We start from the raw sequence: 27,872 nt of genomic DNA, 5'->3' as shown, positions 1-27,872 counted from the left end.
TTTCCAATAAAAGGCAAAAGCCATTAAAAAATTACAACATTATATATAAATTTACTTTCCCATGACCAGATTTCAAACAAAAAGAATTTATACCTCCATCAGCATCGAAATACCAGCTTAGTAATAGTTTTACAAATAAAACCAATGCTCCCCCCAAAATGGCTCATTTCAATCTTTGTGTCTAATGGGTTTCTGACACTGACAATGTAAAACTTGAGGACAGTTATGAAAGCTGCCCTAGGGATATTCTCCACAGCTGAGAAACTAGCATTGTCTTCAAAAGGTTAAAAGCTGACAAAAACAGTCAGCAGAAAATTCGGTACACTGTGTGACAGCACATTTTACCAAGTACAGAAAACAAAGATGCATGTGTTAGCCTCTAATCATCATCTGTGCAGACACTGTTTAGCAGGGCACAGTGTGACATCTTCTGGCAGCTTTTAGTTTCTACAGTAGCAATAAATACATGGATAAAGAAGATAAAACATGCTTGTACAGAAAATCTTAACTCAAGGTTGAACAGCTACGATATAAAACCAAAGATCAGACATGTTCCAAGTCCAGATATGTCTTTAATTTCCACAAAATTAAGATACTTTATCGTTCACTGTTTTGGCACACATGCCAACAAGGGTTAACACAAAGTTCAGAAGGACTTGAAGCCAAGTTAAACTCAGCATAAGCTTGGCACAAAACCACGTTTCCCCTTTCCACGGCATTTCATTCTTGCTGCCTCCCTTGTTTAAACACTAATACATTTTGGGATTTGAGACTTTTTCATAACAGTAGTTTTCATTTGTTTGAGATATCATGTGGCTCCTCATATGGCCAAACATTATTGCCAGCACAAGAGAGGCAGAAAGAACAAATAAGCACAGCAAGGTCAGGACCAACACATTCCCTAACAAGTCTTGTGCCGTATTACCGTGACTGTGTCACCCCAAACACAGAGTAAGAATGCAATTCCAAAGCAGCGGAGGTTTAAAAATAGATAGCTATAGATTAAAAGTGCAACAGTGCAGTCCTCATCCAGAAACAGTTTCTCTTTTTCTTGCATCTCAACTAGAGTTCAACTGATCATTACAAACTGAATCAGCAAAAATATTTAATAAATTATGATGTTTCTGCTGATTCAACTTCCTGGATCAATTTCCAAGAAAGCACAAGAAAGGAACAGGAAATATAAAGCAAACTGTGTGAGGGCAGAAAGAGCAGAGTGACTCCTGTAAGACTGATTTAGGCTTTCAATGAATTGTACCACGCATCAGAAGAATGGAACAGATGTTAATAAATTCCACACATGCATATTGCATCTTCATAACTAACCTCCACCAACAAACAGAGAAACTGTTCTGGCTGATATCTTTCTCCAACATAGGAAAAGAAGACTATAAACTGATAAGAAGTCTCAGGGAGATCAAAAGGGGCTAAATGCAGAGAGAGAACACGTGCTTTTCTCAAAACACACCAATACACGTAAGCTCAAAGAAAAACAGAAAGTGAGAAGACACTTATATTAACAGCAGGCAATATGTGAGATAAAAGATCAGCTTTTATTTAGATTCTTGGATTTATTTGTACAAAAAGAAAAATGACACAAGATTAAGCAGCCAGTGTGCAGAGGAAGAAATCAAAACAAGTTGTGTATAGCAGAAAGAATACTTCTTTTTGTTCTGATAGGAAGTGACAGTAATATCACTGTAGAAAATTGATCTTATCCCCAGACTGCACTACGAAGGGTAACAAATTAGAAAAGTGTACATAATCATAAGAACAACGTCTTTTACTTGATCAATATGGACTGCTGAATAAAGAACAAGCACAACCACAAGAGCTTTTCAACACAGCAAGTGCTCTGTATGTATGAATTAGAAGCAGCAAACCTCCATCTGATATCAGTATAGAATTACACATCTAATTATATACAAAATAAAGTAGAAGTATCCTAGGATTAAAAAAGCCGGATAGGTATTAAAAATATATCAATATTTAAAGACTATGTTTCTGAAAATTATTCTAATTATGACCTTCAACATGTTCATTTGGAAAAACGATGTAAAAATGAAAAATCTTATGCAGAAATATCTTTTGTGTCAGTTAAAACATCTGGGTTCACTTTCAGGTTATACACAAGCTTAATTTCCTCCAGGCACTCACCTTGGCAGACCTTCGCTCATCAATAGGAAGAGATAATCCCTGAGTATAAGGATCTACTTCTCCAGTAGTCAGGTAATTTTTCTACATTAAAAAAATAATAAGCACCATTCAATAAATTTTAAAATATCAAATCTTATCGCTAAACAGTTGCTAGAAATTATATTTTTTGAAATATATCTGATCGATTTAATGAAAAAAGACTGATGAGCTTCACATTCTGAAAATGCAGGATGCTCTCAGAACAGAAAAATGAAGTGAAGGAATATGGAAAGCAAAGGGCTTTGTTAATACACTATTACAAGGATTACATGGCCTGTTATGAGATATTCAAAAAATTACTGATTTTGGGGGTAAAATTACAAGCATTAGAAGAATTTTCCAAGACATTATCATACTTAAGATGAAAAACTGACTTCTCTAACTTCAGATGTACACCTACCTCTTATTTTAACAAATGGAATCCATGCTAATATCAGCACAGACACCACTTGATATACATAGGTATCGATACTACCTGTTTTCTGCAACAGTAGTCGCCAAATTTTTCATAATAATGATCCATCACCAAACCTTGCTGTTCCTTGTGGACCATCAGTCACTTTCAGAACAGACCTTCCAGCTGAACACGCTGTGTTGTGGATCAGTATCGCTCCCCAGGCCACAGCTCGGAATCAGGGCTGCACAGCTAGTCAAAATACCAGCCTTTCAAACCAAACACCAATCAATACTGGAATACATCCTTCGTTTCCAGGTCTAGTGGTTCCTTCGTACACCACTCACTTACTAAAAGCATCCTCAGGCCACTCTCAGTCGATCAAATAATGTTTTATAAAATCTGATTACATTTAATAAAAAGATTGTCTACTTCTGTGGCATGGCCAATGATGGGAACGTGTTAGTTATGGCATTTCACTAGAATGGAAGTTTCCTTCCATTATCTATGCTGTAACTTAGCCTGAAAACCTACAGGCATGTAAACAGGTAAGAGCTCTACCTGTTCCGGTACATTTACACTATAAATTATATTCCACAACTTCACATTAAAAGATCTAAGGGATTTAATAACTATGCAAATATTCAAACACAGAGAAAACTAAATTAATGGAGAACTAAGTTATTTTTAGTAGACAAAAAGAAATGAACGGTAATCGCCTCTTTTCATACTTCAAACATCTGTAGAGATTACCTCAGATGTTAAAAAGCTATTTGCCAAAACACAGAAACTGATATGGAAATTGCATTTTCTACATAAGCACAACTAAATGAGTTACTAACCAAAAAATCACTGTGAGAGCTGCTAAGAGTTGCACTCACTCTCTATGCAATAATAATAATAAAAAAAAAAGATTATCTCATAGCTTACAAAAAAAATAAGCTCGTATACCTAAATGTGTAAAACTGAAATTCAGTTGAGAATAAAATACTAGAAGTCAACATAAAAATGATGCTATTTAGATACTTTGGTGGGAATTATAAAACAGTTCAGGTTTTCACACAATATTCTAATTTGGAAAATAACCTGAAGTTTCAGATTAAACAAGAAGCAACAATTATATAAGAATCATATTGATTAAAAGTTAAGAAGCCAGTTAATTTTGTTATTGCTGTTGTTAGTCAGGAATTCCAGTGTGTGCTAATATAGTTAATTTCTATCATAGGCATGTTAATCATAGCTCAAAAAAAACAAAAAAAAAAAAACAGAAGGTTGTTTTTCCACCACACTAGCTCCTGGTCCTTTATTGTTCAGATTAAGCAACTTCAACCTGGACACACAACATTAAAAATATGAAAGTTAATATCTTATATACATGACTGTATAACAACATACAACAAAATTACTGTAATTGTAAAAAACGCTCATAAAGATGTGCCTCTGGTATTTTATTCTTGCATTCTGAACCACTAGGTGATGAATAACTGGCTCCACCGCTCTCCTGTGCACCACTGACGAGATTCCATACTGAAGGAAAAAGCCGTAACTCTGATTCCAATGGCATTATAATATTTGAGAGCTCATTATTTTATCCCAGCTTTAAGTACGTGTATCTGACCTTATAACACCTATCTAACTTACAAAAGGCCTTGCAGCAAATGTCTACTAAAATAAACCTTTGCGTAGTCAGCATCAGATAGCAACAACAGCAATTGCAAAAGAAAAGAGCAATCAGTAAGTGTTTTTAAATCATATTAATGGAAAATAATAAATAAGCAATCATTCTGCACAATGCAAACAATGCTGTTAATCACAACTAATCACTACAGAGCACACAAATACACAAAGCACAAAAAAGTAATGATTTTTGTTTTAAATTCAAAGAGCATGAAACTTTCAAACAAAGCAAAAAGCCACTAATTTGAAGGGGAAAAAAAAGAAAAAGAAAAAAGAAAAACAAGATATTGCAGGCACCCTACCTTTCTTTTTGCCTGTGAAATACCCTAAAAGTCAGGGAAAAGATACTATTCAACAAGTGTCTTTTATTCAAGAATATTTGAATTTGCAATAAATAATTCTTTTCTTAGACCAGATCCATTCTTTCATTTTAAGTAGTAAAGGCACCGATAATAAGCATTTTCCAACAGAAATTACTTGCTTCCTGATTTGTTTTTCCTGATTGACTAAGATCTGGTACATTAAGAAGCGATACGGAATATTCCCAAGATTATGACATTTCGTTTCATACCCTTTCAGTTTTAAATTACTATCGTTGCATATAATAAGTTCTGCTAAGCAGAGCATCAAAGTTATTTTATTTCTAAAACTGAAATGAAGCCAGGAAATGGAGTCACACTGATTACAGCAATATTCTTAGCTGAATTACAGACCACAGAATACTTGAGGAAGTAACAAATGATATTTTAAATTCTTAAGAAACTACAAAAGAAGTAAAGAGACAAATAAAGGAATTCAGAATAAAAAGCACTGTGTAATATGTAATCTCATAGCAACGAGACTTGTAGAAGACTAAAATACTTAACGGTTCCTAGTGGTGACATTTTGAAATTACTTTTATTCCAAAAGTCTTCAAAAGCAGCCATCATTCATAACAAGTGACTTCTTATAAAGATTCTCCAGAATTTTGTTCTGTTATATTCAATTAAAATGAGAGAGTCATTGTAAAAGACTCATTAAACTCAGGCAACCAGACAAGAACCTTTACCTGAGAAAGATATCGCCTATAATCTTGCCGAAGTTCCTCTTTTAGCTTATGTTTTTTTCGTTCATATTCTTCTCCAAGAGGTAAACTCAAGCCATAGTCACCTGAAAGTTTAACTCTTAAATATTATTATCATACTATTTGGTATCAATACAAAGCACATAACGCAAAAGATACGTCTGGATTTTTGTTAGACATGAGCAATAAAAAAAATATACAACCAGAAATTATAAAACAACTGAAATAAAAAAACATCTCTGTATGACTACTTAGGTGGAAAGCATTCTATGCATTCTAGAAGAACGGATCAGTTTTTTGGATGCTAGTTTTCTCTCTAATCCTTGCATTTTTTTTCTCCCCACTAAAAAAACAAGCAACATAATTTGAATAGGGTAACTATCTGCAATATTCAGGTTATTTTACATAGTTTCTTTTAGTGACATATGTTTCAAAGGAATCTCTTTTATTTGATATGTTACTTCTTAAAATACTCTGATATTTTAAGCACTGCTTACCACACAAGATAAAACAAACTTAGCAACCAGAAAGCAACAAGCTGCTCCTTCATCACAAAACACATGAAATCTGTGTGGCTTCTTTATTCACTTCTTCCCACTTCAGCGTTTTTATTGTAACAGGCCCAAAACACACATTTAGCACATTTCCAAGGTTACTGTCTGGTCTTGTAAAAGCTGTACTCCTACAATATAATGTTGGGGAAGTTGTTTGTTGTTCCCAAAATACACTTTGAACTACTTTATAAGAAACATCCTCTGCCTGAGAAGGCCACTTCTGCTGAAATTTTCACCACTCCCCACAGACACCTAGCAAATTCCAGAAAACCACACAAAAAACAGGCTGCAACTGTTTTTTTAATTGCCTGATGTTTCACTGAAAGCATTTCTATTTCTTATGGTCTTTGTAAAAACAAATAGCAGGGAGTGAGAGGGAAAAGAGGAATTTTCAAGGTTAGTGGTAAACTCAAAGAACCCAGTAAAACACAGTACAAAAAAAAAAAAGAAGAAAGAGAAGCAGGTGCTTTGATTTAAATACTTGAAGTATTCAAACAAAAATGGTTTAAAGCTCATTTTATTACAGCAGACCTTTTTGGTTGGCCATCAGGAAAGCACTGAGAAGACAATTATAAGACAATTATCTCACCTATTTATGAGATAGTTGAGAAATACCTACTTCAAAAAGTTAAGGGAGATAGGCTAGCAGGGCAAAAATACTCCGTTTCACAAACATTCATCCTAAACTCGTGTGCATTTCTATCTGAATTCTTCTGTTAGGAGATATTTTACTTTTCAATAGTTTTCTGCTTTTGTTTACTCTATTTACTGTATTTATTTCATATTCCATTAACTGTACACACTCATACTGAACTTTTTTTTTTTTTTTTGGACAACATCAAGATTTCAAATGCATTTTCACATAAAAGTTTGCATGCATTTAATATGTTGAGAAATAACTGTGCTGAACAACCCCACTCAATTCTGTCAGCTTCTCATATCTACTGTTAGATCTATAGCAGTAACATGGAACAAGCTTCTATCTAACTTAACCCAAAGGAAATTACATTGCTTTAATCCAGAACCAGACAATAACACTAATAACAGTCCACTAATAACCCAGCGTGGTCAGCATCCAAATGATTATTATAGCAATACCTACTTGCTGCTTTTCATTTAAGATCACTTGAATGTCCCTCAGCTGTAATATTTCATTGTGCATTAACATATTTAGATATCAACATAAAAAAACAATTTATAGCACTAAACACATCATGGTGTGTGTTATGATGGACCTCCAACAAGAGAGAAAATTATTTTAATATTAAACTAGCCTGGTACGCAGTGGCTTGTCACAGCCATTGGGATACAAAAGCAGAGCACTGCCTGCTGTGTTGTCTTCCACATTGTGTATTCCCACAGTTAAGCAAAGAAATATCACCACCTGGACTAACCTGCTGATCAAAATAAAACTGTCCAAAATGTAAGGTAGACACTATTAGAGTGTTTTGTCCTCTAACCAAGTCTACCAATTATGAACTCTGGCAGCAAATAATATTCATTTATCATTTCAGGTCATTTTTAGTGAATTTTTCCTGTAAAGGTTTTAGAAGAGCTTGTCTTCCTGATGGCTAGAAGTTCCAATTATACATCTTCATAAAAGAGATGGCTTTATTTATGCACGTAAGACCAGTTCAAACCCTCAGATTCACACATTCAGCTCCCTTTTTAAATTAAGGCATGCACGTTTCTGGTAACAAATTCTGTTAAAATTATAGAAGGGACATAACGTTAAGTGTAGTAGGAGTACTTATTTAAAAGGTAGATTAGATTGGTGTTATGTTAATAATATCAAATATCCATTGACACATGTTCTTTAAAATAAAATAAAATCTTTTACTGGATGCTGCAGAATTACACCAGAAATACAGTATGGAAATTAATGGTACAAAGCCAAAGAGTCTACATAGGAAAGAAAAGAGTTATCACGCAACAAGGAGAAGGATACACAACAGCTGTCAGAGCAAACCTGAGCTACAACTGCAACAAAGGAAAAGTAGCAGTGCCTAAAGAAAGCAGATGGTTTGACAACTAAGCAAGGCTGTCGCAATACAGAATAAAATAGAGAAATGAACACCATCACACATTTTCAAACAGAAGTCACAAAGGACACAGAGAAAAGAAAGAAAATGAGACAATATGCATTTTTAAAGAAAATGGCGATTAAACTGTCTAGTCACAGCACAACCACAAAACTAATCTAAACATTTCACTAGTTCAGACTTCAGCCAAAACTCAGTGCTTATTCTTTCCTTGGATAATGTGTAACTACATTACAACTTTTTCTTATTATTATTATAAAAGCAACAAAACCAGTTTAGTACTCTAAGCCTAGAAGTTTAAAAGACATTTAGCATTTAAAAGAAAAATTAATTTAACTGTGTTTGCTTTAGCCAAGTTGGAGTGGGCCTCGTAAGCTTCGAGGCTGAAAGAAAAGCTATCCTTGGCTTCCCTGGCACAAGGCACAGAGAAAGAAAGAACCCTTTGGCAGCAAGCTGATGGTCTGTATGAAAGATGGACTTCCACAGCTTTTCCTCCAAGTACCCAAAACATAACAGGATATAAACAGATTATCTACTGTAGACGAGCCAATTTTTGGTCTTGTTTTTTAAACAGAGCTACCTTTACAAGAAGGTGGAAAAAAAAAAGGTATTTGGCATATTTTCCTTATTCAAATCTCAGGAAAACTAATTAAATACAAAAACAAAAAGCCACACAATCCCAAGACATTTGGAAGAATAAAGAATTCATAAGCACTTCAATTATAACGAACTTCTTATAATTAAAAATCCAAAGCAGTAATTCCCTTCCAAAAATTCTCAAAGGTAGTCAAATGCTATTTAAACCCTGAAGACAGACAAAAATTATATACTATACCTAAATGACAGTTCTGTTGACTATTTGGAGGTATATTTTCTTTAGACATGGAGATTAACATTTTGCTAGTCTCAGAAAGCTTCTCAGATTCCTTATTCTGGAAAAAAAAAAAAAAGTTTGCATCATCACAAAGTGAAAGAAACAACACATAAAAACAACAGTATTAACATAATTATTAGCACTTGAGAATAGAAAGGTTGAAAACAATGTTGGATAGCAACAAACAGAACAGCTTATAAATTTCACCGATACTATCAAAAAAGTAGTTTTTCCTCTATATCACAGGATAAGTGATAACTTCAGTAAGTTTCATATCATAAACTGCTCTAAAATATACTTCCACAATGTTTTCACAGCTTACACATACTGTCTCTGTTTCCTGTGCAGGAAGAACTGAAGTATTGCATTCTGCCTGAAAACAAAAAAGAATTGCAAGGTATTACAGGGCAAGATGAAAGTATCTGCTCCCTGTAACTACGTTTCCATCACATAGCTTAGGACTTTATCAAACTATAGGCTGGAAACATTCTTTCTCCTTAAACTTGCTCTGAGCAGAGGACGCAAAAATAAAGTCCAACAGGCCCCAAAAATTAACTTTTTTGAGAACAGTATTATAATATTTTTATTTATAATATTAATAATAATATATTAATAATATATTTTTTATTTATAATATTTTTAGGTTAAAATACTTATATTACCCACACACAGGGAAATAAATTTCCATAACCTTCTGATGAAACAAATCCAGGAATTGAATATGATAATTGCTGTTAAAAGCTCACACTTTGGGGCTGAGTCGAACAGGAGGCAAAAGAGACAAGTCCCCAAAAGCATATTTATTTATTTATTTTAAACAGAGGACTTAATTCCAGCTAGCTAAGAGATGCTGTAGCTAAATAATTCAGGTGCAACGTTTTACCAAGTACTGGCACACACAACAGCGATCCGCAAATTACAACGCCCTTTATAGCTTTAGAATTAGGCACTAAACTTTCTGTTAGGAAAATCATGCTAAGGACAGATTTTGTTGAACTGATTGTATTAAATAATTTAACTTTTATAATTTCCTAGTTGACTTATCAGAAATATTGAGACTATTTTCACCTGCCATCCCACCACCCATTCTTGGGAGTGGGCAGAAAGCAGTTCCCTGCTCATCAACTCCACTGCAGGGGAAAGGAAGAACAATAAGCATTTACAAGAGTTTTCCCACTTGTTTAAAAAAAAAAAAAAAAAAAGTTATTGTGTATGCCTGGTGACACACACGTTTTAAAAAAATCTACATAAATGCAGATACAGAGCATTTATATTAGAATTGTCTTTGCCTAGATAGATCTTGAGTATATACTTTAACAACAAATACAATTTTAAGAGCATAGTAAAAGCAAACTTAAATCAAGACCTTCAAAACGTGTTTGAATTAAGTGAAGCTATTTAATCTTCTTACCCTTATTTCCATATACGGTGGATCATTTTCAAGGTCTGCCTTATCTTGTGCCAGCTTGGCCTTCTGATCTTCAATGAATTTTTCTAAGTCTTCTGCCATCATTTCTAAGGTAATAGAAATGACAAAGAACGAGGCATGTGTCAGAACAGCAGAAACTTAAAGCTCCATTGCAGTTGCTTAAGACAGTAGTTAAGTTATGCTCATGTATTGCCCTCAGAACTGCATGCCTTAAGATCTTTGCTGGGTTAAATAAACAACAGACTTACGAAACCCATCTATGGAGGATATTACTTGATGTTTCACCAGAAAAAAAAAAAAAGTAAAATCAGGAATCATAATGTCTGAAGATATTTCTCTAATCTTTTGGAGCTGACAGTGTATTGTTACCTTCTGCATCAATAAAACAGCAAAGATAATAAGAACAGCTACTATTCTACAGTAATTGTAATATGGATATCATCAGCATTGCCTTACAATCACACAAGCCACTCATCTGGAATAAAACATGTACTGGAGGAACAGCTGATTACCTCTCTTCCATTACTTGTGCATCTTGCCTATGCAACTGAAAGCTCTTCAGAGCTGAAATTTTAGCACTGTAACTTGCTGCCTCTAGATAACCCGATAATAAAACTCAATGCAACTACAAATAATGAAAATGGAATGGCACAGAACTTAGGGCATGCACAAAGACTTCAAATATCCTTTGTTTAGACAGCCTTATCAGAACAAGAAGTACTGTAAAACTGCTTGCTAAGTAACCATGGGAAAGAAAGAAAAAAGAAGATTCACTGCACAGAAGCCCACTCATCCTAATCTCCACTCAGCTTTTTCACCAACTCCACACCAACTCCAAGACATGTGAAACTAAGCCTATGGATATAAAAAAATCTGTTGTATTTTACATTTAAAGGAAGAGTGAGGCTGAGAAGAAAATTAAGACCCTTACATCCCTCTAATGCTAACCATACAACTCCAGCATTGGCTTAGGAAGGTCTTAGGAAGCAATCCCATCACATCCAGTATCTAAGTACAGACTGCAGAGCAGTTTTATTAAGGCTAATTCAGTATCTCCTAAAGCTTATAGATTATATGAAATAAACTATAAGCCAATGATAAGAACATATTAGGAGACACTTTCAGGAAGAAAGTCAAGGAAATGAAAAAACGCAGACACAAAGCCCAGCAGAATAAGACACTAAATAGAAAAACATAGAATAATGTGTTCAGGGAGAATAATATAAATGTTTTCTATGAAAAATAAGATGAAGAGAAAATGTCAAAACCTGCAAATGTCAAAATCTGCAGATAAATGAAGCTAATACACAATTACTTGAATTTAAGGAATACATCTGGTTTAAACTTTGTGTCTTACATTAGTGCTCTTTTTGATTCATAATATGAAATTTAACATTGTTACAAAGGAGGCAGAACTAGGACAGCCTATTTACAACTCCTAGTGGTAATACAGGACAAGCAAATCCAAAAATAAATTTCCCCCATCTGATTTGTCCTAAATCTTTAATCTCATTAGTTTTGAATAGTGATAACAGATAAAAGAAATCTAAAAGAGAATAAGTTTCCAGGCACTGATGACTTTTATTTAGCCTATTAAGTTACATAAGAGTAATGAAAAACCTGTTATGAATGGAAAAAAACAACTTGTCATATTAAACAGCTTACAAGCTGGTGCCATCACTTACCAACCAACAGGAAAATAAATTACTGTGTGGAGGAGGCACTGTGAGAAAGACTTCCCAAAGGCTCAGTGACTCCAAGGTCTGAATTTTTAATCTCTATTTACACTAACATTCATATTAGAATGGTACCAAACCTAATCTTAATTATTACATAAGGAAAGGAATATCTGCAGCATAGTTTCTATCTGGCATGAGGAACACAACGAATATTGTAGCACTCTGCACTTTTTTTCATATTGCTTATAAGAGCAATATAATGCCCTAACTGTTTTGTCCTTGTGTTTTGAAGTTGAACTACACATTCAGTTGACATGAAGAAAGTTCACAACTCCAGGCCTTAAAGAACAACTAACACTACAACACCAATGGTCCAGCACACCTGCTCATTTTCCTACAATATGCACGAGTGGAGACTTTGAGATATGTAAGAAGAGTGTATTATGCTGATAGAGAATGAAAAAGAAAGAAAAAAATAAGACCTTTTCTTATATATTATCAGCAAAGCACTGACAATTTGAATGTGACACATTGCTGAGTTCAGAAAACATACATAAGCAAATATCTTACTGAATAATTATATTTTTTATGACCTACTGTATCAAGCAAAAAGATCCTGACTAAAAAATTAAAAATTATACATTTCTATCTGAAAAGAGTGCTATCACAGTCCCCAGTTACACAATGAACTACATTGAAGGCTACTGTGCTAAATTCACAGTGAACTGTTAATTTCAAACTGGCCTCATATGACTGCAGAAACTGAGTGAAGTATAGCCTGCCACCTTAAAACCAATTCACCTCTAAATAAAATAGTCTATTTTCAATCTAGTGAGGTGTCTGAATGGACTGTGTGAATTTCTAGACCCCTGCAATTATTACCAGCAAAAGTAGCAGTCTCAAAACTAAGTTTGAAGGCATTGCTTGTTGGGCACATGTGCAGAGCCCAACATAAAGTGAGACCACGTGAAAATGTAACAATAAACTGCAAGTCCCCAAAATTACTAGGTGCAAACAACAGATTTTTCATGTTTTTTTTGGAACACAGCATTTTGTAAATACTATTCAAAGTATAGATTTTTGAGAGCAAAAATCTGTCAGTTTAAAACTTGTGTTTTCACTTGCAAAACACTGTATGATTCAAATGAAAATTACATTAAATATACTATTTATTCAACTAGTGTTGGAAAAAGCCCCCAAGAAAACATATATTTTATATATTTTAACTTTCAAGAAGATATAACTTCATTTTTTCATAGCCTACTTCTTTTAAATTGTATTGTTTCATAAAAGCAACTCCAAATAATTACAAAGCCAGCTACATAGACTTCAACTTGGTCAAGTACACCAGGCAGTGGAAAGCACACAGACATTCAAGAGAAGTCAAGTTTGAACAGAGATGGATATTGGATCTACACCCAAACACAATTAATAATGTATGTCTGCATTCAGGACATTCAAACCACCTATTAGCATATGTATTATTTTGTGTGTGTTGTACCTGTTTGCATACTGTGCATCTATTTTATCACCTAAAGAAATATTCACCTTTTTACTCTTTCTTTCTCTTGTGTTTGCTCAAGAAAGCATGGGCAGAAGACTTGAAATCAGCCCATGTCATTGGGCAGACCCTGTCTACTTTGTGCATCAGGAAAGCCAGACAAGTGGCAATTCCCTTCCATATAAACTGCAGCAAGGGCAGCAGGGGAGTAAAGTGTTTTAAAGAAGCTGCTATATGTCGTGTGCAGTAATTCTACTTACAGGTTATGTGGCCTCATAATTGCTTCACTCAGAAATATTTTTTAAAGCTTTCCCTGAGCCTCCTGCACCCTGAGGCCAGGCAGCACTGGCTGCTTCTCTCTCCTCCCTTTGAGCAGCATGCAGAAGAACCTCTCGCTGTCAGAAGAGTGAGCTTTGCATCTCTCACCTTCCTTTCTTTTTGATTCTTATCTGAAAAAGCACAAAACACCCACGGTCTGGATGCTCACGAATAAACTCCAATTAAAAACGAGGTGTTCCGCAACTACGAAGGGCATTAATGACCAACGCACCACGCCGGCGAGCCTCACCAGTTTATCTCCTCTCACCCTACGAGTTTACCTCCTCCAGAACCCGCCTGTTGGGCCGGCAAGAAGGCGATTTGGGGAAACCTTCAGGGGAAGGAAGAGCTTTACTTCTCCCCCCGCGGCAGCTCGGCGCAACGCCTCTCCCCCCTCCCTCGGCCTGCTGCTGCCACCCCAACCAAATCAAACCAAAACAAACCCAACCCAAATAAAACAAAATAAAACAAAACAAAACAAAATAAAACAAAGCAAAGCAAACCGGACCCTGCCCGGGGCACGCTGAGGCGCTGTGAGGCGCTCCCCCCCCGGCGCGGCGCCCCGTTGTCAGGCAACGGCCGCGCAGGCAGCGGCTCCCCCCGGGAAGCCGCCCGGGGCTCGCTGCCCCCCACCGGGGCCGCCCGAGCCCTCCTCGGCTCCCCGGCCCCACAAAACCACCCCCGGGGGGGTACCCGTTCCCCGTTCCCCGTTCCCCCTTCCCCACCGCCCCGCTCACCGGCGGCAGCCCTCAGCTCCCGTCGCCGCCTCCCCGGAAAGCGGCGGCCGGGGGCCGGCAGCGCCCTCTGCGGCTCCGGCGGGCCCCGCAGCGGGGAAGGGGAAAGAAGGGGACGGGGAAGCGGCCGCCGCCCGCTGGGGGCGCAGGGCTCCGCCGCTCCTTCTCCGCCTTCCCCCAGCGCCTCCTGCTTCCGCCGGTGGCCGGGAGGAGGCCGAGCCGAGCCGGGCCGGGAGCTAGGGGAGGGGAGGGGGGGAGATGGCGGCGGCGGCCGGGGCGGGGAGCGGCGGCTCCGGGAGCGGGATGGCGCAGAAGACGTGGGAGCTGGCCAACAACATGCAGGAGGCGCAGAGCATCGACGAGATCTACAAGTACGACCGCAAGCAGCAGCAGGAGATCCTGGCGGCCAAGCCCTGGACCAAGGAGTGAGAGCGGGGCCGTGGGGAGGGAGCGGGGGTTGGGTTGGGGCTGTGTCTGAGCGCCCCTCTCTTTCAGCCACCATTACTTCAAGTACTGCAAGATCTCGGCGCTGGCCCTCCTCAAGATGGTGATGCACGCCAGGTCCGGGGGCAACCTGGAGGTGATGGGGCTCATGCTGGGCAAGGTGGACGGCGAGACCATGATCATCATGGACAGCTTCGCCCTGCCGGTGGAGGGCACCGAGACCCGCGTCAACGCCCAGGCGGCCGCCTACGAGTACATGGCGGCCTACATCGAGAACGCCAAGCAGGTAAAAGACGCTCCTCACTGCCTGCATGGGTGCCCTGGGAGCCCCTGCCTGCTCCCCGTGCTGCTCCGGTGGCCTATTCACCTTGTGTCAGCCCTAATGTGGCCAGGGAGCTGTGGCAGGGCCCCCTGAACACGCTGGTTTTCATCAGCAGGTCAGCAGGTGCTTGACTGCCTGCCCTCCTCACGGTTTTGGTTGCCCCTTCCTCACAACCTGGGTTACTCCTTCCTCAGGACCTGGGTTACGCCTTCCTCACAACTCATCTTGCTCAGAAGGTGTTTCTGTGGCTGGTGGCTTGTCAACGGAACAAGAAGGGAGCGTGTTTCTAAACTCTCACGCGTGTCTTCTCTAAAAGCAGTTTGCGGAATTAAATATAGCTTAGTAATTTTATCGCAAAAAGTATTTTATTATTTATAGATCAGTAAGATGATATTTATTCGCACCTTCTTGCTTTCCGAAGTCTCACTGCCTAGCAGCTCTGCTGTTTTCTATCATTATAAACAAAACACAGTTCTGGAGGAAAAAGCCACTGAAAGGATAAATAACTTCCAGTGCGACCTAATTATCCAGATTTATAGTTCAGAAATGTAGATAATTAACTCAAAGTCTGTCCCCATTTCCTCACCTTGTACTCCTGGGCATGTCAGGTTAAGCCTGAGCATGCCATAAAAAATCTCACGTGCAGATACTGGTATGCTTCTCCACTACAGGGCAGTCTTACACCATGAATAAGCATTGAAATCCCTCTTAACTGTCCAAGCTCAAATAGTTTGAGGCCTAGTTTATCCTCTGATTTCCTTTAATCGCAGAAGTGTTATAAACCATCTAAAATTAGAGGACTCTTACCAAGTCACTGGAGATAACGAAGCAAGTACTTGGGTTATTTTGGAGAATTGTACTTATATTCACAGCTTTATATCTAGTTAAATATATTTAAATAAATGTGAATTAGGCTGGATCATAATGTCAGAAAAAAAGTAAACAATACAAAGGAAAGTATATTTTAGGGCTTTTTTGAGGGGAGGGAAGTTTTCATCCCTGTTTATGAGAAAATTTCAAAATAATTTATTTAATCTGGTTTATCTGGAAACTTAACATCATGATTTTAATATTGTTGTTGCAGAAAAGTATGGAATGTGAAAAGGTGTTTTTATCTAAAGATGTATTTGTAGTATCCCGTTCTTAGGTAGAAATAATGGGTTTCAATTTAATAACTATATATTATAATATGAGTATATGCAATTACTTCATTAGATTTTGAAAACATGCATGCTTATGTGGGAGCGCTCATATGATAAGATTTTTTTTCCAGTTGTTTATGTTGTGCAGTTTCACGTATAGTTTCACTATTTTGAAATTGAACTTGTGTGCAAATACAGTAATTCAGCTTTACTGGTGCTCTGGCAGAGTTTGCATGCTGACTGTTCACATTTGATTTTGGCAAGCAGTTATGCCTGGAATAACTTTTTTTACTTGATTGCAAATTGATAATGTCCCCCTGCATAAGTACTTTACAGAAGCCAACGTTCCAGTTATTTGCTTCTCTATCAGCAGGATCTGATATAGCCATGGTTTTAAAAAAAAGTGTTAGTTGGCTTTGAAAAATAATATATGTGCATTAGTGTGGTGTTGTTCTCTTTGACTCTCTTAAATGAGAGTTGCAAGAAAATATAAATATTATTCACCACTTCAAAAACAGAATAAATGTTCAGTTCGGTAGGTAGTTTGTGTGTTCTATCTCATCCTGACAGACCTAGTATTTGGCAAAATTAAGCAGCTGATATATTGAAACAGACAGCACTTGGTTAAGAACTAGCATGTAGGGTAGTCAGACTAACGTCATTCAACTCAGTATTGAACAGACAGGAAACAAATCCTAATGAATTACAGTAAACTTAGGTGCAATGGGTGTTCATTCTCCTTGATGAACTATGGTGTGTTTTGTTGTTGTTGTGGGTTGGTTGCTTGCTTTGTGTTTTTTTTTTGGGGGGGGTGAGGATAATCTAAGAGTTATCCAGCAGTATTATTTGGAAACTTCTACTGTGAGTTTTTCTGCTCCCAAAACTCTCAAGAAATCATCTTTTGGCTTTCACAGCATACTGTGGCAATGAGTTCTGTCACTTTTGGTGGTCAAAAATGTGCATCTATGTAAGTTGCTATTTTTCAAACCTGCCAATGATCTCACTATATGCCTCTGAGATGTGTTGTTGCACTAAATAGTGAACATTTATTCTCTGTGAATTTACTATACATTATATGAGATTATATATTACTTGCATGGTATCAACCCTAAAAAATTTCCATGCTGACAAGACTTTGTTTACTTATCTCAGCATGTGGAGTCTCTTTTGTATTTCAGCTGTCAGTGAAGTTGTTACTGGGTCCTTGGAGCTAAAATTCTTTGTATTGTGGTAGTATATAACAGCATATAGTAGCTGTAACAGCAAATACTACATAATGTATGGTTTCTGGAAAACAATTCAGCAAAATAAGCTGTGTATTTAGTATTTTAAGTTAGCATAGCAAGCTCCTGTGTGTATTCTAGTTTTTATTCTTACTGTGTTGTAATACGCTGGCAGGCCCAGCAGAGGGCAGCCGATACTTAAAGGATGGAAATAAACACTGGATTTGTTTTCCTTCACTGCTGCTAGGTTGGTCGTCTAGAAAATGCAATCGGCTGGTATCACAGTCACCCTGGCTACGGCTGCTGGCTCTCTGGGATCGATGTCAGTACTCAGATGCTTAACCAGCAGTTTCAAGAACCCTTTGTAGCAGTGGTTGTAAGTACTGCCTGATAGTTGATAAAACTGCATAGCAAGTTATGCTTAGAGGGGAATAACTTTAGGGGTTTTGTCTATGAACAGTCTAGTAGTGTGTGGTTTGCATGATGGAAGTGTTAGATCCAACACTTATATCAGTTTCAACCCTTTTGCTTTGTTGGCCACATGCTAGTCAAACTAGTAGTCTTGTTCTTTGAGACTGTTTTCACTACGTTGTTCCACATGTTGTAGTTCTGCAAAAATCTATATGCTACTCTTAACGTGAGGATGGTACTTCTGCAAAAATTCGTTGAGCAATCCATATTCAAGCTCCTACAATAAAACAGAAATCTGTTTTTGTTCTCTTAGTTGCCTTTTCTGTAGGAGTAGAGGAAAGCATGTTCACAGAGTCCTGTTACTTTGAAGCTAAAATGCTTTTTAGATGAAATGAATGGCATAGTACAAGGTAGAAGATTCTAGGAAGTCTTTGAAGAAAAAATTTGAAGAAATCCTTCAGGCTCTTCAGTTCTTCCAGGCATCAGATCCCATTTTAAATCAAAGTAAACCTTACTTTAAGTATGACTTAGACTACTGTTGCTACTGAAGGAAATAAAGGAAATAAATAAAGGAAAAAAAGACTGAAATTAGCAAGAAAGAAAGGATATAATTCTGATGGTAGAACTACATTAGACAAGGATACAAGGATAGATCACCCCTAAAAACTATTTCCACCATGTTTCCCTATTTTATGACATCATTTCACAGATACAGAACATTTCCCTTGGGACCTATTTTTTTTTATTACTTCTAAGTTGAAGTAATTATTAGTAATTAGTAATTATGTATTTATAAATATGTTATCAAGGAGGCTCCATTATTAGTCTTTTTTCTCTTCCACCAAAATACAGTAGGTTACATAATGCTCTTTCTTAGCTCTAATGGTTATAAGATTAAAATGTGGATTTCTGTTACAGTTTGTTGCTTGCTCTAAGTGTCATTTCTTTAAAGTGTTTGGGAAAGAGGAAATGAGTTTGAAAAAATGGTCCATAGCCATTGATACTCCCTCTGTTTAGAGTCTCACATCAATGGATGCCAACTGAAAAAGTACTGTTAATGACTAAATTAAACCAATTTGCACTAATTATGCTTCTGAAATGCAATTACTATTAATTTATGCCTGTAATAATTCATAAAATGTTACATAACAAGCATTGCCTATATTTTTTACAGATTGATCCAACAAGAACAATATCTGCAGGAAAAGTAAATCTTGGCGCATTTAGGACATATCCTAAGGTAAATATTTAAAATAATCTAGTGCGTGGTCAATAAACTGTCTTTAAATAAGTAATTGATTGTTTGTAAAGATTAGTGGTTTGTTCATCTAACAGTTCAATTTACTTTGCTGTGCTATATATCATTGTTCATTCTAGAAGACACGCTGATATGCTGGTTATTGTGTGCCTTTGGATATTGATTACCATTAGAAAGGTTGACTTCTATTATGTTGTTCATAGATTTTTGGCAGCCTTAAATCAAATAGATGTCTAGATAAGAAAGTTATCCTAAAATTATATACCTTAATATACAAGTTTTTTAATGGATATAGTTCTAGGTGACATTCATTTAAGTATTTGTTAATATTTTTCTATCATTTTTAGACCTAAAACATGCTACCAAGTTTTGATATTATGTGTTGTAATTTGCTTTTCATTTTAGAAAAATACCATTTGAAACTTTCTACTTAAATCTTTTAAATAAATACCATGAATCTTCACAAAGTAATGTACAAAAGAGGTTAATTAACGTGGAAGAGTTGGGCTAAAAAATAAGAAATCACATAAATAGTGGAGATCTAGATCTCCAATTGCAGTCTTCTGTTGATACTTCTGACTCCTATAATCGTGCTATTTTACTTCAGTCTAATAAAGTTCAGCTGTATTGTTCAAACTTCCAGTTATCGTTGGCTTATCAAGAATGTTAGTCTGTCATTCAGTAAAACTGTAATTAACAAAATGTTTATGAGAGGTTCCCAGTTGCATTCAAGCATTATTTTTGTGTTGATAAATATACAAAAGATTTCCCTAGAACAATTTGTGATTCAGAGTAGTATTTACTTCGATCGGCAAAAACACTTCATAAATGCTTTGAGTATTTGCGTGGAGAAGAATCCTGTGCCTGAAAACCAAATCCTATATAGAAAATGCACATTTTGTATTTGCACAGAGGGTATTTATAAATGCACGAGGGGTATTTGTTAAGGAGTGTTTTGTGATCAGTTCCTGCCTAATCAGTAGCTGTGAGCGGCATTATTTTGACTAAATAAGTAACTGAAGTTTTAGGTATCCCTAGGGCATATTCAAGGCATAGTTTTTCCCTCTTCTCATACCTTCTATCTTCTTTCCAAAGAGGATTGAAATCACTTCCAAGAATAGGTAGAGAAGTCTTATCTTAGAAACTCTTTATTTCTCTGATCTAAGAAATGATCTAATCATAACATGCCCTGTCAGAAAAAGCTGAACTATGACCACCAGGTTGCTTCCAACATGCTTTTCAATAGACCTGCAAATACAGTAACTTCTATCAAAGCCAACTGTAAACTTGAAATCCAAGAAAATCCCAAATTCCCCCAACTGGGAGAAATTTCATTTACCTTAGGAAAGTATCTTCCTTTGCATAAATGAGAATTTTGTGAAGTGCTTTCAAAGAGCTTAGTCATTTTGAGAAGTCCCAATCTTACTGTATCATCTTTGCCCTTTCTTTATTTAATTTTAGGGGTATAAGCCTCCAGATGAAGGTCCCTCTGAATACCAAACTATTCCACTTAATAAAATAGAAGACTTTGGTGTACATTGTAAACAGTAAGTAACACAAAAATTACTAACTGCAGCACAAGTTCTCTTTTTTGTGTGTATATATATATATTTAGCTTAGTGATTCATTATGGAAAACTGCATTTCTTGGAGTGTTTCAAATCTTGAAGTTTTTTGTTGCTTTAGCAGTGTTGGTTCTGTGGAAAAGTGTAACTGTCATTTATCAAAGATGCTTAAAAGGAGAACCGTTTTAAAGATGAAGTTACTTTTAACCTGGTTAAAAGCTTTAGCAGCTGGTTCTTGAACACTTTTAAGTGGTGGTGCTTTCTTAGGGCAAGGAGGAAAGGGTCAGCTGTAGATATAGCAGTAGGACTAGGTAGACTTATCTTGATGCTCTTCTGAGCGGTGGCAACTGCAGTGCAACTCTTTATCCTACAGTTACATGGCTGCAGTTTTTCAGTCGTGTTTCTGGTAGTGTTGGAAGGTGGAGCTGCTTCACAGATACCATCAGCAACAGGAAGCATTGCTGCTTTGTCTGTCCTGCTAGTTTAGTTTCCTTGAAAAGGCAGTTTAATTTTAACCATTCTTCTGTCCCCAGCTGTGTGTTCCTTACTCCATACATACATTTACATATTTGGCAAGACACTTGTTTTGCCAGGTCAGTTTCCTGATCTGATCCAACTTGTGGCAGCACACACATTCTTGCTGTTTAGGCTCTGGTAGGGTTGAAAACAGAGGCAGACAGTGAAGATGAAGTATTTGGGAAGAACAGCCAGGGAAAGCTGGGACTGATTCTTCCAATGACAGAGCATTGGAAGTGAATGTTTCTGTCTTCAGATGTTTGCCAAGCAGTACAGCTTAAGCAACTGTGTACAGAAAACTTCAAGATCTCATTGACACTAGCATGTCTTGTAGGCTGTTGCCTATTTTTTTTCATGGTTTTGGTGCATGGGTATCTGTTCTTCAGTGCATTTATAGTTCATGTAGAGTTTGACCCTGAAGAGATTAACTTAAATGAGAACTGATTTACCTATATAATTTGAAAAAAATATAAAACAGCAGCCATACAGAAGTCTTTGTTGAACTGTAATGTTTCTGTCATTTCAGAGTAGTCATTGTAAGCATGGCATTGCCCATAAATCCACACCTCTATGTATGAGAGGAAGCTTATGTTTTATCCTTTCCTTATTTGAGGTGGTCTAACAAACAAATTATTCATTTGTTTGTTGATTTTTGTTTTTATTTTTTATTTTTTAAGTTGGTAGTGTTTCTGGGAAAGCAGACTTCTCTTAAAAGGTATATTTTAAAGCTTGTCTGTTTGGAATGCCAGTGACTCCTGATTGCTTTATAGTAACAGTCCAGATAATCTTTGTCAAACTTCTCTCCCTTAATTGGTGTTTAATGTTCAACATGAAACCGCTTCCATTTAGTCTTTTTAAGTTCATTTCATTATTTCTCACATGAATTGGATTTCTTACTTCGAATCTGGCACACATTTCTTTGAACCAACTGACTTCATTTTTCTTATCATATATGAAATAAGGCTATCTATCACAGAAGGATAGTCTATCTAAGACTTCCTATCACAGAAATATTAAAATGCAGTGTGTTGGTAGATCGTAAAGCATTGTTATTGCAGATGGAATGTCTTAGAGAAATGTCAAGCAAAGGAACTTTCCAAAGAAATTGAAATGTAATAGGACTGTTATTGCCCTTCTGAATTTCCTAATCAAAATAAAATTTAACATGTGGCTTTCGTGTTGCTGTAATTCGCCTACATAAGTGATTTTGCATGACTCAGCTTTCTATCTGCTTTGTCATTTCTTGTGAATTCTGTAGCATCAGTAAAGCCTGACTTTCAAAATAACTGTGATAGAACTTAAGATTATTTGTCTGTTAGTAACATTTACTGTTATCAAATGTCCCTAATGTAATTAGAGGTGAGATATATAAAATTAGTCATCTATTAAAAAAAAAAATCTATACCGAAGACCCCAAGCATGGGACATCATTGCATTGTACAAGAAGTTGTTAGGAAATTAATAAAAGCACTTGCAGTCTCCTAAGTAGAACACAATGTATGCATGGGGATAGTGTAAACCTGCATTAAAGCTATAAATGAAGTACTTACAGACAATCTTATAGAGTTAGAATTGGAACTGGGGGTAACTTATTGTTTAGTGCTTTGAATTTCTGCAGATACTTGCCACTGATAAGGACTTTTTCAGAGGGATGTCATTTGGGTGTCAGAGCCAAACAAGGTACATGGAAGCTTATCTTGTGTGCATGTTTGTTTTTAAAGGTATTATGCTTTAGAAGTCTCTTACTTTAAATCATCTTTGGATCGTAAATTGCTTGAGCTTTTGTGGAACAAGTACTGGGTGAACACTCTCAGTTCTTCAAGTTTGCTTACTGTAAGTACCATAGTATGTTATTTTGTGCATACATTTAATTCATTAGTGCTGAAAGCCAGACCCTGTACTATAAAATGCTTACTGGGACACTGATAGGTCATATAGATTCCACATCAAGGTTCTGTTTGTCACATTTAAGCAGTAAAGGAAGGTTTCCCTAATTATAAATATTTAAATGTTCCTTATATCTGCTCTTTAAAAGGTGGGAATAATTTACGTCTAATTTTGCTAAGTTCTGTATAAATTTAGACTTTATCTTGTTTAAGACAAAGTGTTTACCTTTTAACCTTACATGATGTGACAGCACTGTAATGAATAAAATAAAATAATGTCAGTGAATAAGTAAATACTTCTTCTGTGGCTTTTTTTTTTTAATACCTAATAGATAGAACTGTTAAAATGAGGGTGCAAGAGAAATAGTTAAGGTAGATCTTCAGTGGAACAGTGCAGCATCAAAACCTTCCATCTGCAAAAGCCAATTTGAAAACTTTTCTCTTAGCCAAAATCAGCTGTTTTACTTTCACTTTCTTGGTCCCGTTACTTAGGGAGTGGGTAAAAGGTGGGGGCCAATTTCAGTCTGAGTATTTCTCAGCTGTTCAGCTCCTGCTCTCTCAGCCACCACTCATGTACCACTCGTGTTCTGTAGTACTGAAATTGCAGATACAAGTTAATACGTGCAGTACTTCAGACTCTTTCCAGGTGTTGTTGAGTTTTGTATATAAATGTTTGAATTTATAGCTTAGAATTAAATATTTTTATTGCTCTCTTTCTCCTAAGAATGCTGACTACACCACTGGCCAGGTCTTTGATTTGTCTGAAAAACTAGAACAGTCAGAAGCTCAGCTTGGCCGGGGCAGCTTTATGCTGGGTTTAGAAACTCATGATAAGAAATCAGAAGACAAACTTGCTAAAGCAACAAGAGACAGGTAAGATAATGAATGCATTACCTCTAAAAAATAAGTGTTATTTTGTTTTAAACTTTTATAACCAAGACTTTAACTTTAACCTACCAATTAAATTGTAACCTAAAAGATTATGGATAAGAATGATTAGATTCTAGATAAGAATGAGAAACTCCAAATAGGACCAGTTATTTTTGAAGGTTTAAGAAAATACTTCTCTAATACTTTTATTTAAAAGTCAAGAACTGCCCTTTTTTCATTTTTCTTATTACATCTTTTTTTCCCAACAGATAGGGAAGGGTGTTTTTTTGCTTTTTGTGGTTTTGTTTGTTTGTTTGTTGTAAGCTAGTTACAGAAATTGTAGCCTTTATATTTCACTACCTTGCCTGACGCCAAATTAATCATCTTTTGTCTGTTAATGAAATTATAATCATAGGGTAAGAGCATTATTTCAAAGAAATCAGTGTTTTCCCTTCGTGTTCCTTTCATGCTTATTTGTAATTATCTTTTGTTTGTTTGTTTGTTGTGTTGTTTTGAAGTATAAAAGTGAACATAAATGGCTTCTCACAAATACATCTCTCTCCAAATGAACAGTCAAGTGATACACGTGCCTAGAATATATAATATTATAGTCACCATTTTTACTGGGTAAAATCTTTTTAACAAGGAGTAGTAATATCCAACAGAAGTCATACAGTATCTTGGGCTGTTAACAATGTTGTATTTGGCATATTCTAGACTCCGAAAACCAAAAAGTACTTGCTAATATGTGGGCCATCTATGGAGAATGCAGGAATACATAAGACTCACCTGCATGCTTCCTAAAAATGTTCAGTGTGAGATATGATTCAATTTAGTAAGGAACAGCTCTATAGAATCACTTGAAACAGACAGCAAAAATTGAATAAAATCTGGGAGGTTCCAGTTTTCAGATTTGGACGTTTCTGGTGCTCTTCCTCATCCTTTTATCTTGAATAATTTTATTTTCATTGTGTTTTTTTGATGTTTGTTTATTTGTTTTCCTTCACATTGGCAGTATGTGCCACAGTACAAACTTTACTAAGGTACAAACTGGTTTTTGAGGTACCAGATGAGTAGTGAGTTTAATGGTGGGTGGAAAAAAAAAGGGAGAAAAAAAAAAGGAATGCTTATGTAAAGAGACTGATTTTTAAACTTTGGGCAGATCTAGGAAGATCTTGCTCAATACAACTCAGCTGAACACAGACTTTGCCTTCAAGAGCAGGAGTCTGAAACACTGCTGTTGGTCAAGGGCTTGTTTCACCGTAGGCAGTGGGGGGAATGCACGCAAATGTAGTATGGTCATTACTAAGTGGAATCAGAGATGCTCTTGTGCCAGGGTGTTCTGTGTCCTTCTTGTGGAAAGTTAATAGCTCTGACAAGTTTTCCAACAGACATGGTTGAGCTGGTGGGTTTGTTTGCGTTTTGTTGTTTTTTTTCTTTTGCTTTGTAGAAGCTAATACCCATTTAGACAACTTCACTTGCAGAGCACCCTTCCAGTGAAGTTAGGGGTGTTGTTAACTCATGTTAAGTGATACTTTCCAGTTCCTGCTGTGAAACAGTTACAATAGCAACACTTTAAAGATAATAGAAGGAAAGAGCTGCTACTGTGTTTTGCCTTTGATTTTCATCTATATGGTGTCCCAGAAGATTGACAGCATTTTATTTTCAAATTTTAAGAAATTAAAAAGTATTTTTGCATCACCCTATATCATTACTGTTTCTTGCAGCATTTGCAGACGTTTTTCTTTCCCGTTTTTCTTCTTACTAGTTAGTTTATAAATTGTAAGACTGGAAAAGATTGCTGTTGTCTTTCTTCAGTGCTGCTTTCCTGTGTAACATAGGCTACTGTAGTTCCCAGAATTAATTTTAACAGTTTTAAGGATGCACGTTTTTCTTCAAACTAATAATCTTTCCTCTGAAAATATAAAGTTATTTGTCCTAAGAAAAGCAAAAAAAAAAAAGCCAGGAGTAGCCTGGTGGGGGCACCAGAATAATTGATTCATTGACACCTAAATTACCCTGAGGGTAGATAGGGTTGCAAAGTTTGCTAAAAGCTGAATAAATTGGGTGTACTTGTTTTAGGGGAAAATATTGCAAGACATTACCATAAAGCTACTTACACTTGGCTATATGAAATGTTCTATTTCTGTACATATATGTTACTGAGAGCAGTTTTATAAGCAGTTTTCACTGGCCAACCTGTTTTCCAAACTGGCCTCGTTTGCCTGGAATTGCTTGATCTGTCCAGTAGTCATTTTTCCCTGTTCTTCATGCCTTCAGGGATGATACATCTTTTGTAATTTTCTATTGTATTTCAAGATATTTTTTGTTACCTTGACAGTACTTTTCACTAAGCCAGGCATTGAATTAAACTTGGATCAATAGGAATCCTCTCAGCTGTTTTTTTTTAATGTTGTGTTTCTTATTTTTTGAAAAATATACATATTACATGTTTTACCTGATGAGCTTTATGAACTCTCCTTGAATGCTTCCTGTAAAACGGTTTCTCAGAGAAGCTCTGGTTACCATGTGCTACTGGCCTGTGCTTGGGCAAAGGAGATACGGTAGAGAACAAGGAGAGCCTTCAAGTAGAAGCTGGTAGCTCTCATCCCCCAGTGTTTTGGGGAATTTTTTGTTCAGATGACCACAGCACTCGTTTTCTATTGTTCATGTGAGATGTCCTAAACTGCTAGACAAACAAGTGTTCTGGGGTTGGTCTTTGCGTGTCTAGAGCTGGTCAGTTGGCTTTTCAAAGCTATTGGCAACAATGGCTAAATTGCTGTGTGTGACTTTTCCTTTCTGGGCGGTTGGGAAGATTCATGGGGTTATGGGCACCCTGAACTTCCAAAACAGCTGAATATCTTCAAATAAAATGACAGTGGAGTTCGGTGTTTAGCCAACGTTGAATTTATGCTTGTTTTTCAGCTGCAAGACCACCATAGAAGCTATACATGGATTGATGTCTCAGGTTATTAAGGATAAACTTTTTAATCAAATTAATATAGCTTGAAGTGCATCGCCAGCTGATATGCATCTCCAAAGCAGAAAAAGTCATGGTTTCTTTCACTTGGACTTGTTCAATTTGGGAAACAGAGCTGGAGTGGAAAATTGTTCATTTAATTTGTAGTACTTTAATATTTCCCACCTGTCTCACCAGTTTTAAAGAACAAAATGTTCTGAAATGTAGTTTAACTTTTTGTTCTTTATCATAAAACACAACCAGTTTGGAGAATTGTTCCAAAATTAAAATAAATGTGACTTTTACTGGATTTTGCTCTTAGGTATTTATCTGCATTATCCAACTGCAATAAAACAATTTAAAAAATGAACGAGTGTTTGGGGGATTGAATTTTTTGGCAAACATTAATCTTTTTCTTATTGTTCTGTAGAAAAGTTCTGTCCACTTAAATTAAATGGGTAACCTATGCATTATTAGAAGTATGCGTCTCGGATTTTCATTCCTATGTTTAATTTTAAGAATTGAAATCCCATCTGATGATCTTTTAACAAGATACTAAATTTAATGGAGCCATTCCTGGTTTAGCTTTCCTGGCCCAGCCAGAAATGGTTTCTTCTCACCCTGAAGAAACATTTGTGCATGATACAACAATATTTTACTTTTTGCTTCACAGTTATGATGGACGTTTTATATTTCTAGATATGAACTACAAACAAGTAGGCAGTAAAATTATGAAACTACCAAGAAGTTTACCATTTCTCTCCTGCTTACCATCTATTGCTTGTTGTAGTCACTTGCTGCCTGCAAAGGACCAAG

The 27,872-nt window shown here is 36.5% G+C and overlaps 2 protein-coding genes across 14 annotated transcripts in view; one reads left to right on the top strand and one right to left on the bottom strand.

The window, feature by feature from the left end:
* Positions 1-14,607, bottom strand: part of CSPP1 (centrosome and spindle pole associated protein 1) — a 60,196-nt gene extending 45,589 nt beyond the window's left edge. For 4 of the 13 annotated variants that reach the window (XM_068672029.1, XM_068672040.1, XM_068672032.1 and 1 more), the window contains exons 1-7: positions 14,465-14,607; positions 10,212-10,315; positions 9,129-9,173; positions 8,762-8,858; positions 5,316-5,416; positions 4,570-4,593; positions 2,158-2,238 (exon numbers count right to left, since the gene is read on the bottom strand). In XM_068672029.1, the coding sequence (XP_068528130.1) occupies positions 2,158-2,238; positions 4,570-4,593; positions 5,316-5,416; positions 8,762-8,858; positions 9,129-9,173; positions 10,212-10,313 (450 nt within the window). In that variant the 5' untranslated portion in view covers positions 10,314-10,315; positions 14,465-14,607. The other 9 variants (XM_068672034.1, XM_068672038.1, XM_068672042.1 and 6 more) reach the window with 7 other exon arrangements.
* Positions 14,608-14,647: 40 nt separating this feature from the next.
* COPS5 (COP9 signalosome subunit 5) lies at positions 14,648-27,426 on the top strand. The gene is made up of 8 exons (XM_068672044.1): positions 14,648-14,886; positions 14,957-15,191; positions 17,840-17,968; positions 19,178-19,243; positions 20,723-20,808; positions 23,063-23,174; positions 23,952-24,100; positions 27,023-27,426. Exons 1-8 carry the CDS (start codon positions 14,720-14,722, stop codon positions 27,105-27,107), a joined length of 1,029 nt encoding a protein of 342 aa, XP_068528145.1. The 5' UTR covers positions 14,648-14,719; the 3' UTR covers positions 27,108-27,426.
* Positions 27,427-27,872: the final 446 nt, after the last annotated feature.

The sequence above is a fragment of the Anas acuta genome, chromosome 2 (assembly GCF_963932015.1).
Source record: "Anas acuta chromosome 2, bAnaAcu1.1, whole genome shotgun sequence".
NCBI classification, from domain to species: domain Eukaryota; kingdom Metazoa; phylum Chordata; class Aves; order Anseriformes; family Anatidae; genus Anas; species Anas acuta.
The sequence above is the reverse complement of the archived record's forward strand: the minus strand, read 5'-3'. Positions and strand labels throughout refer to the sequence as shown.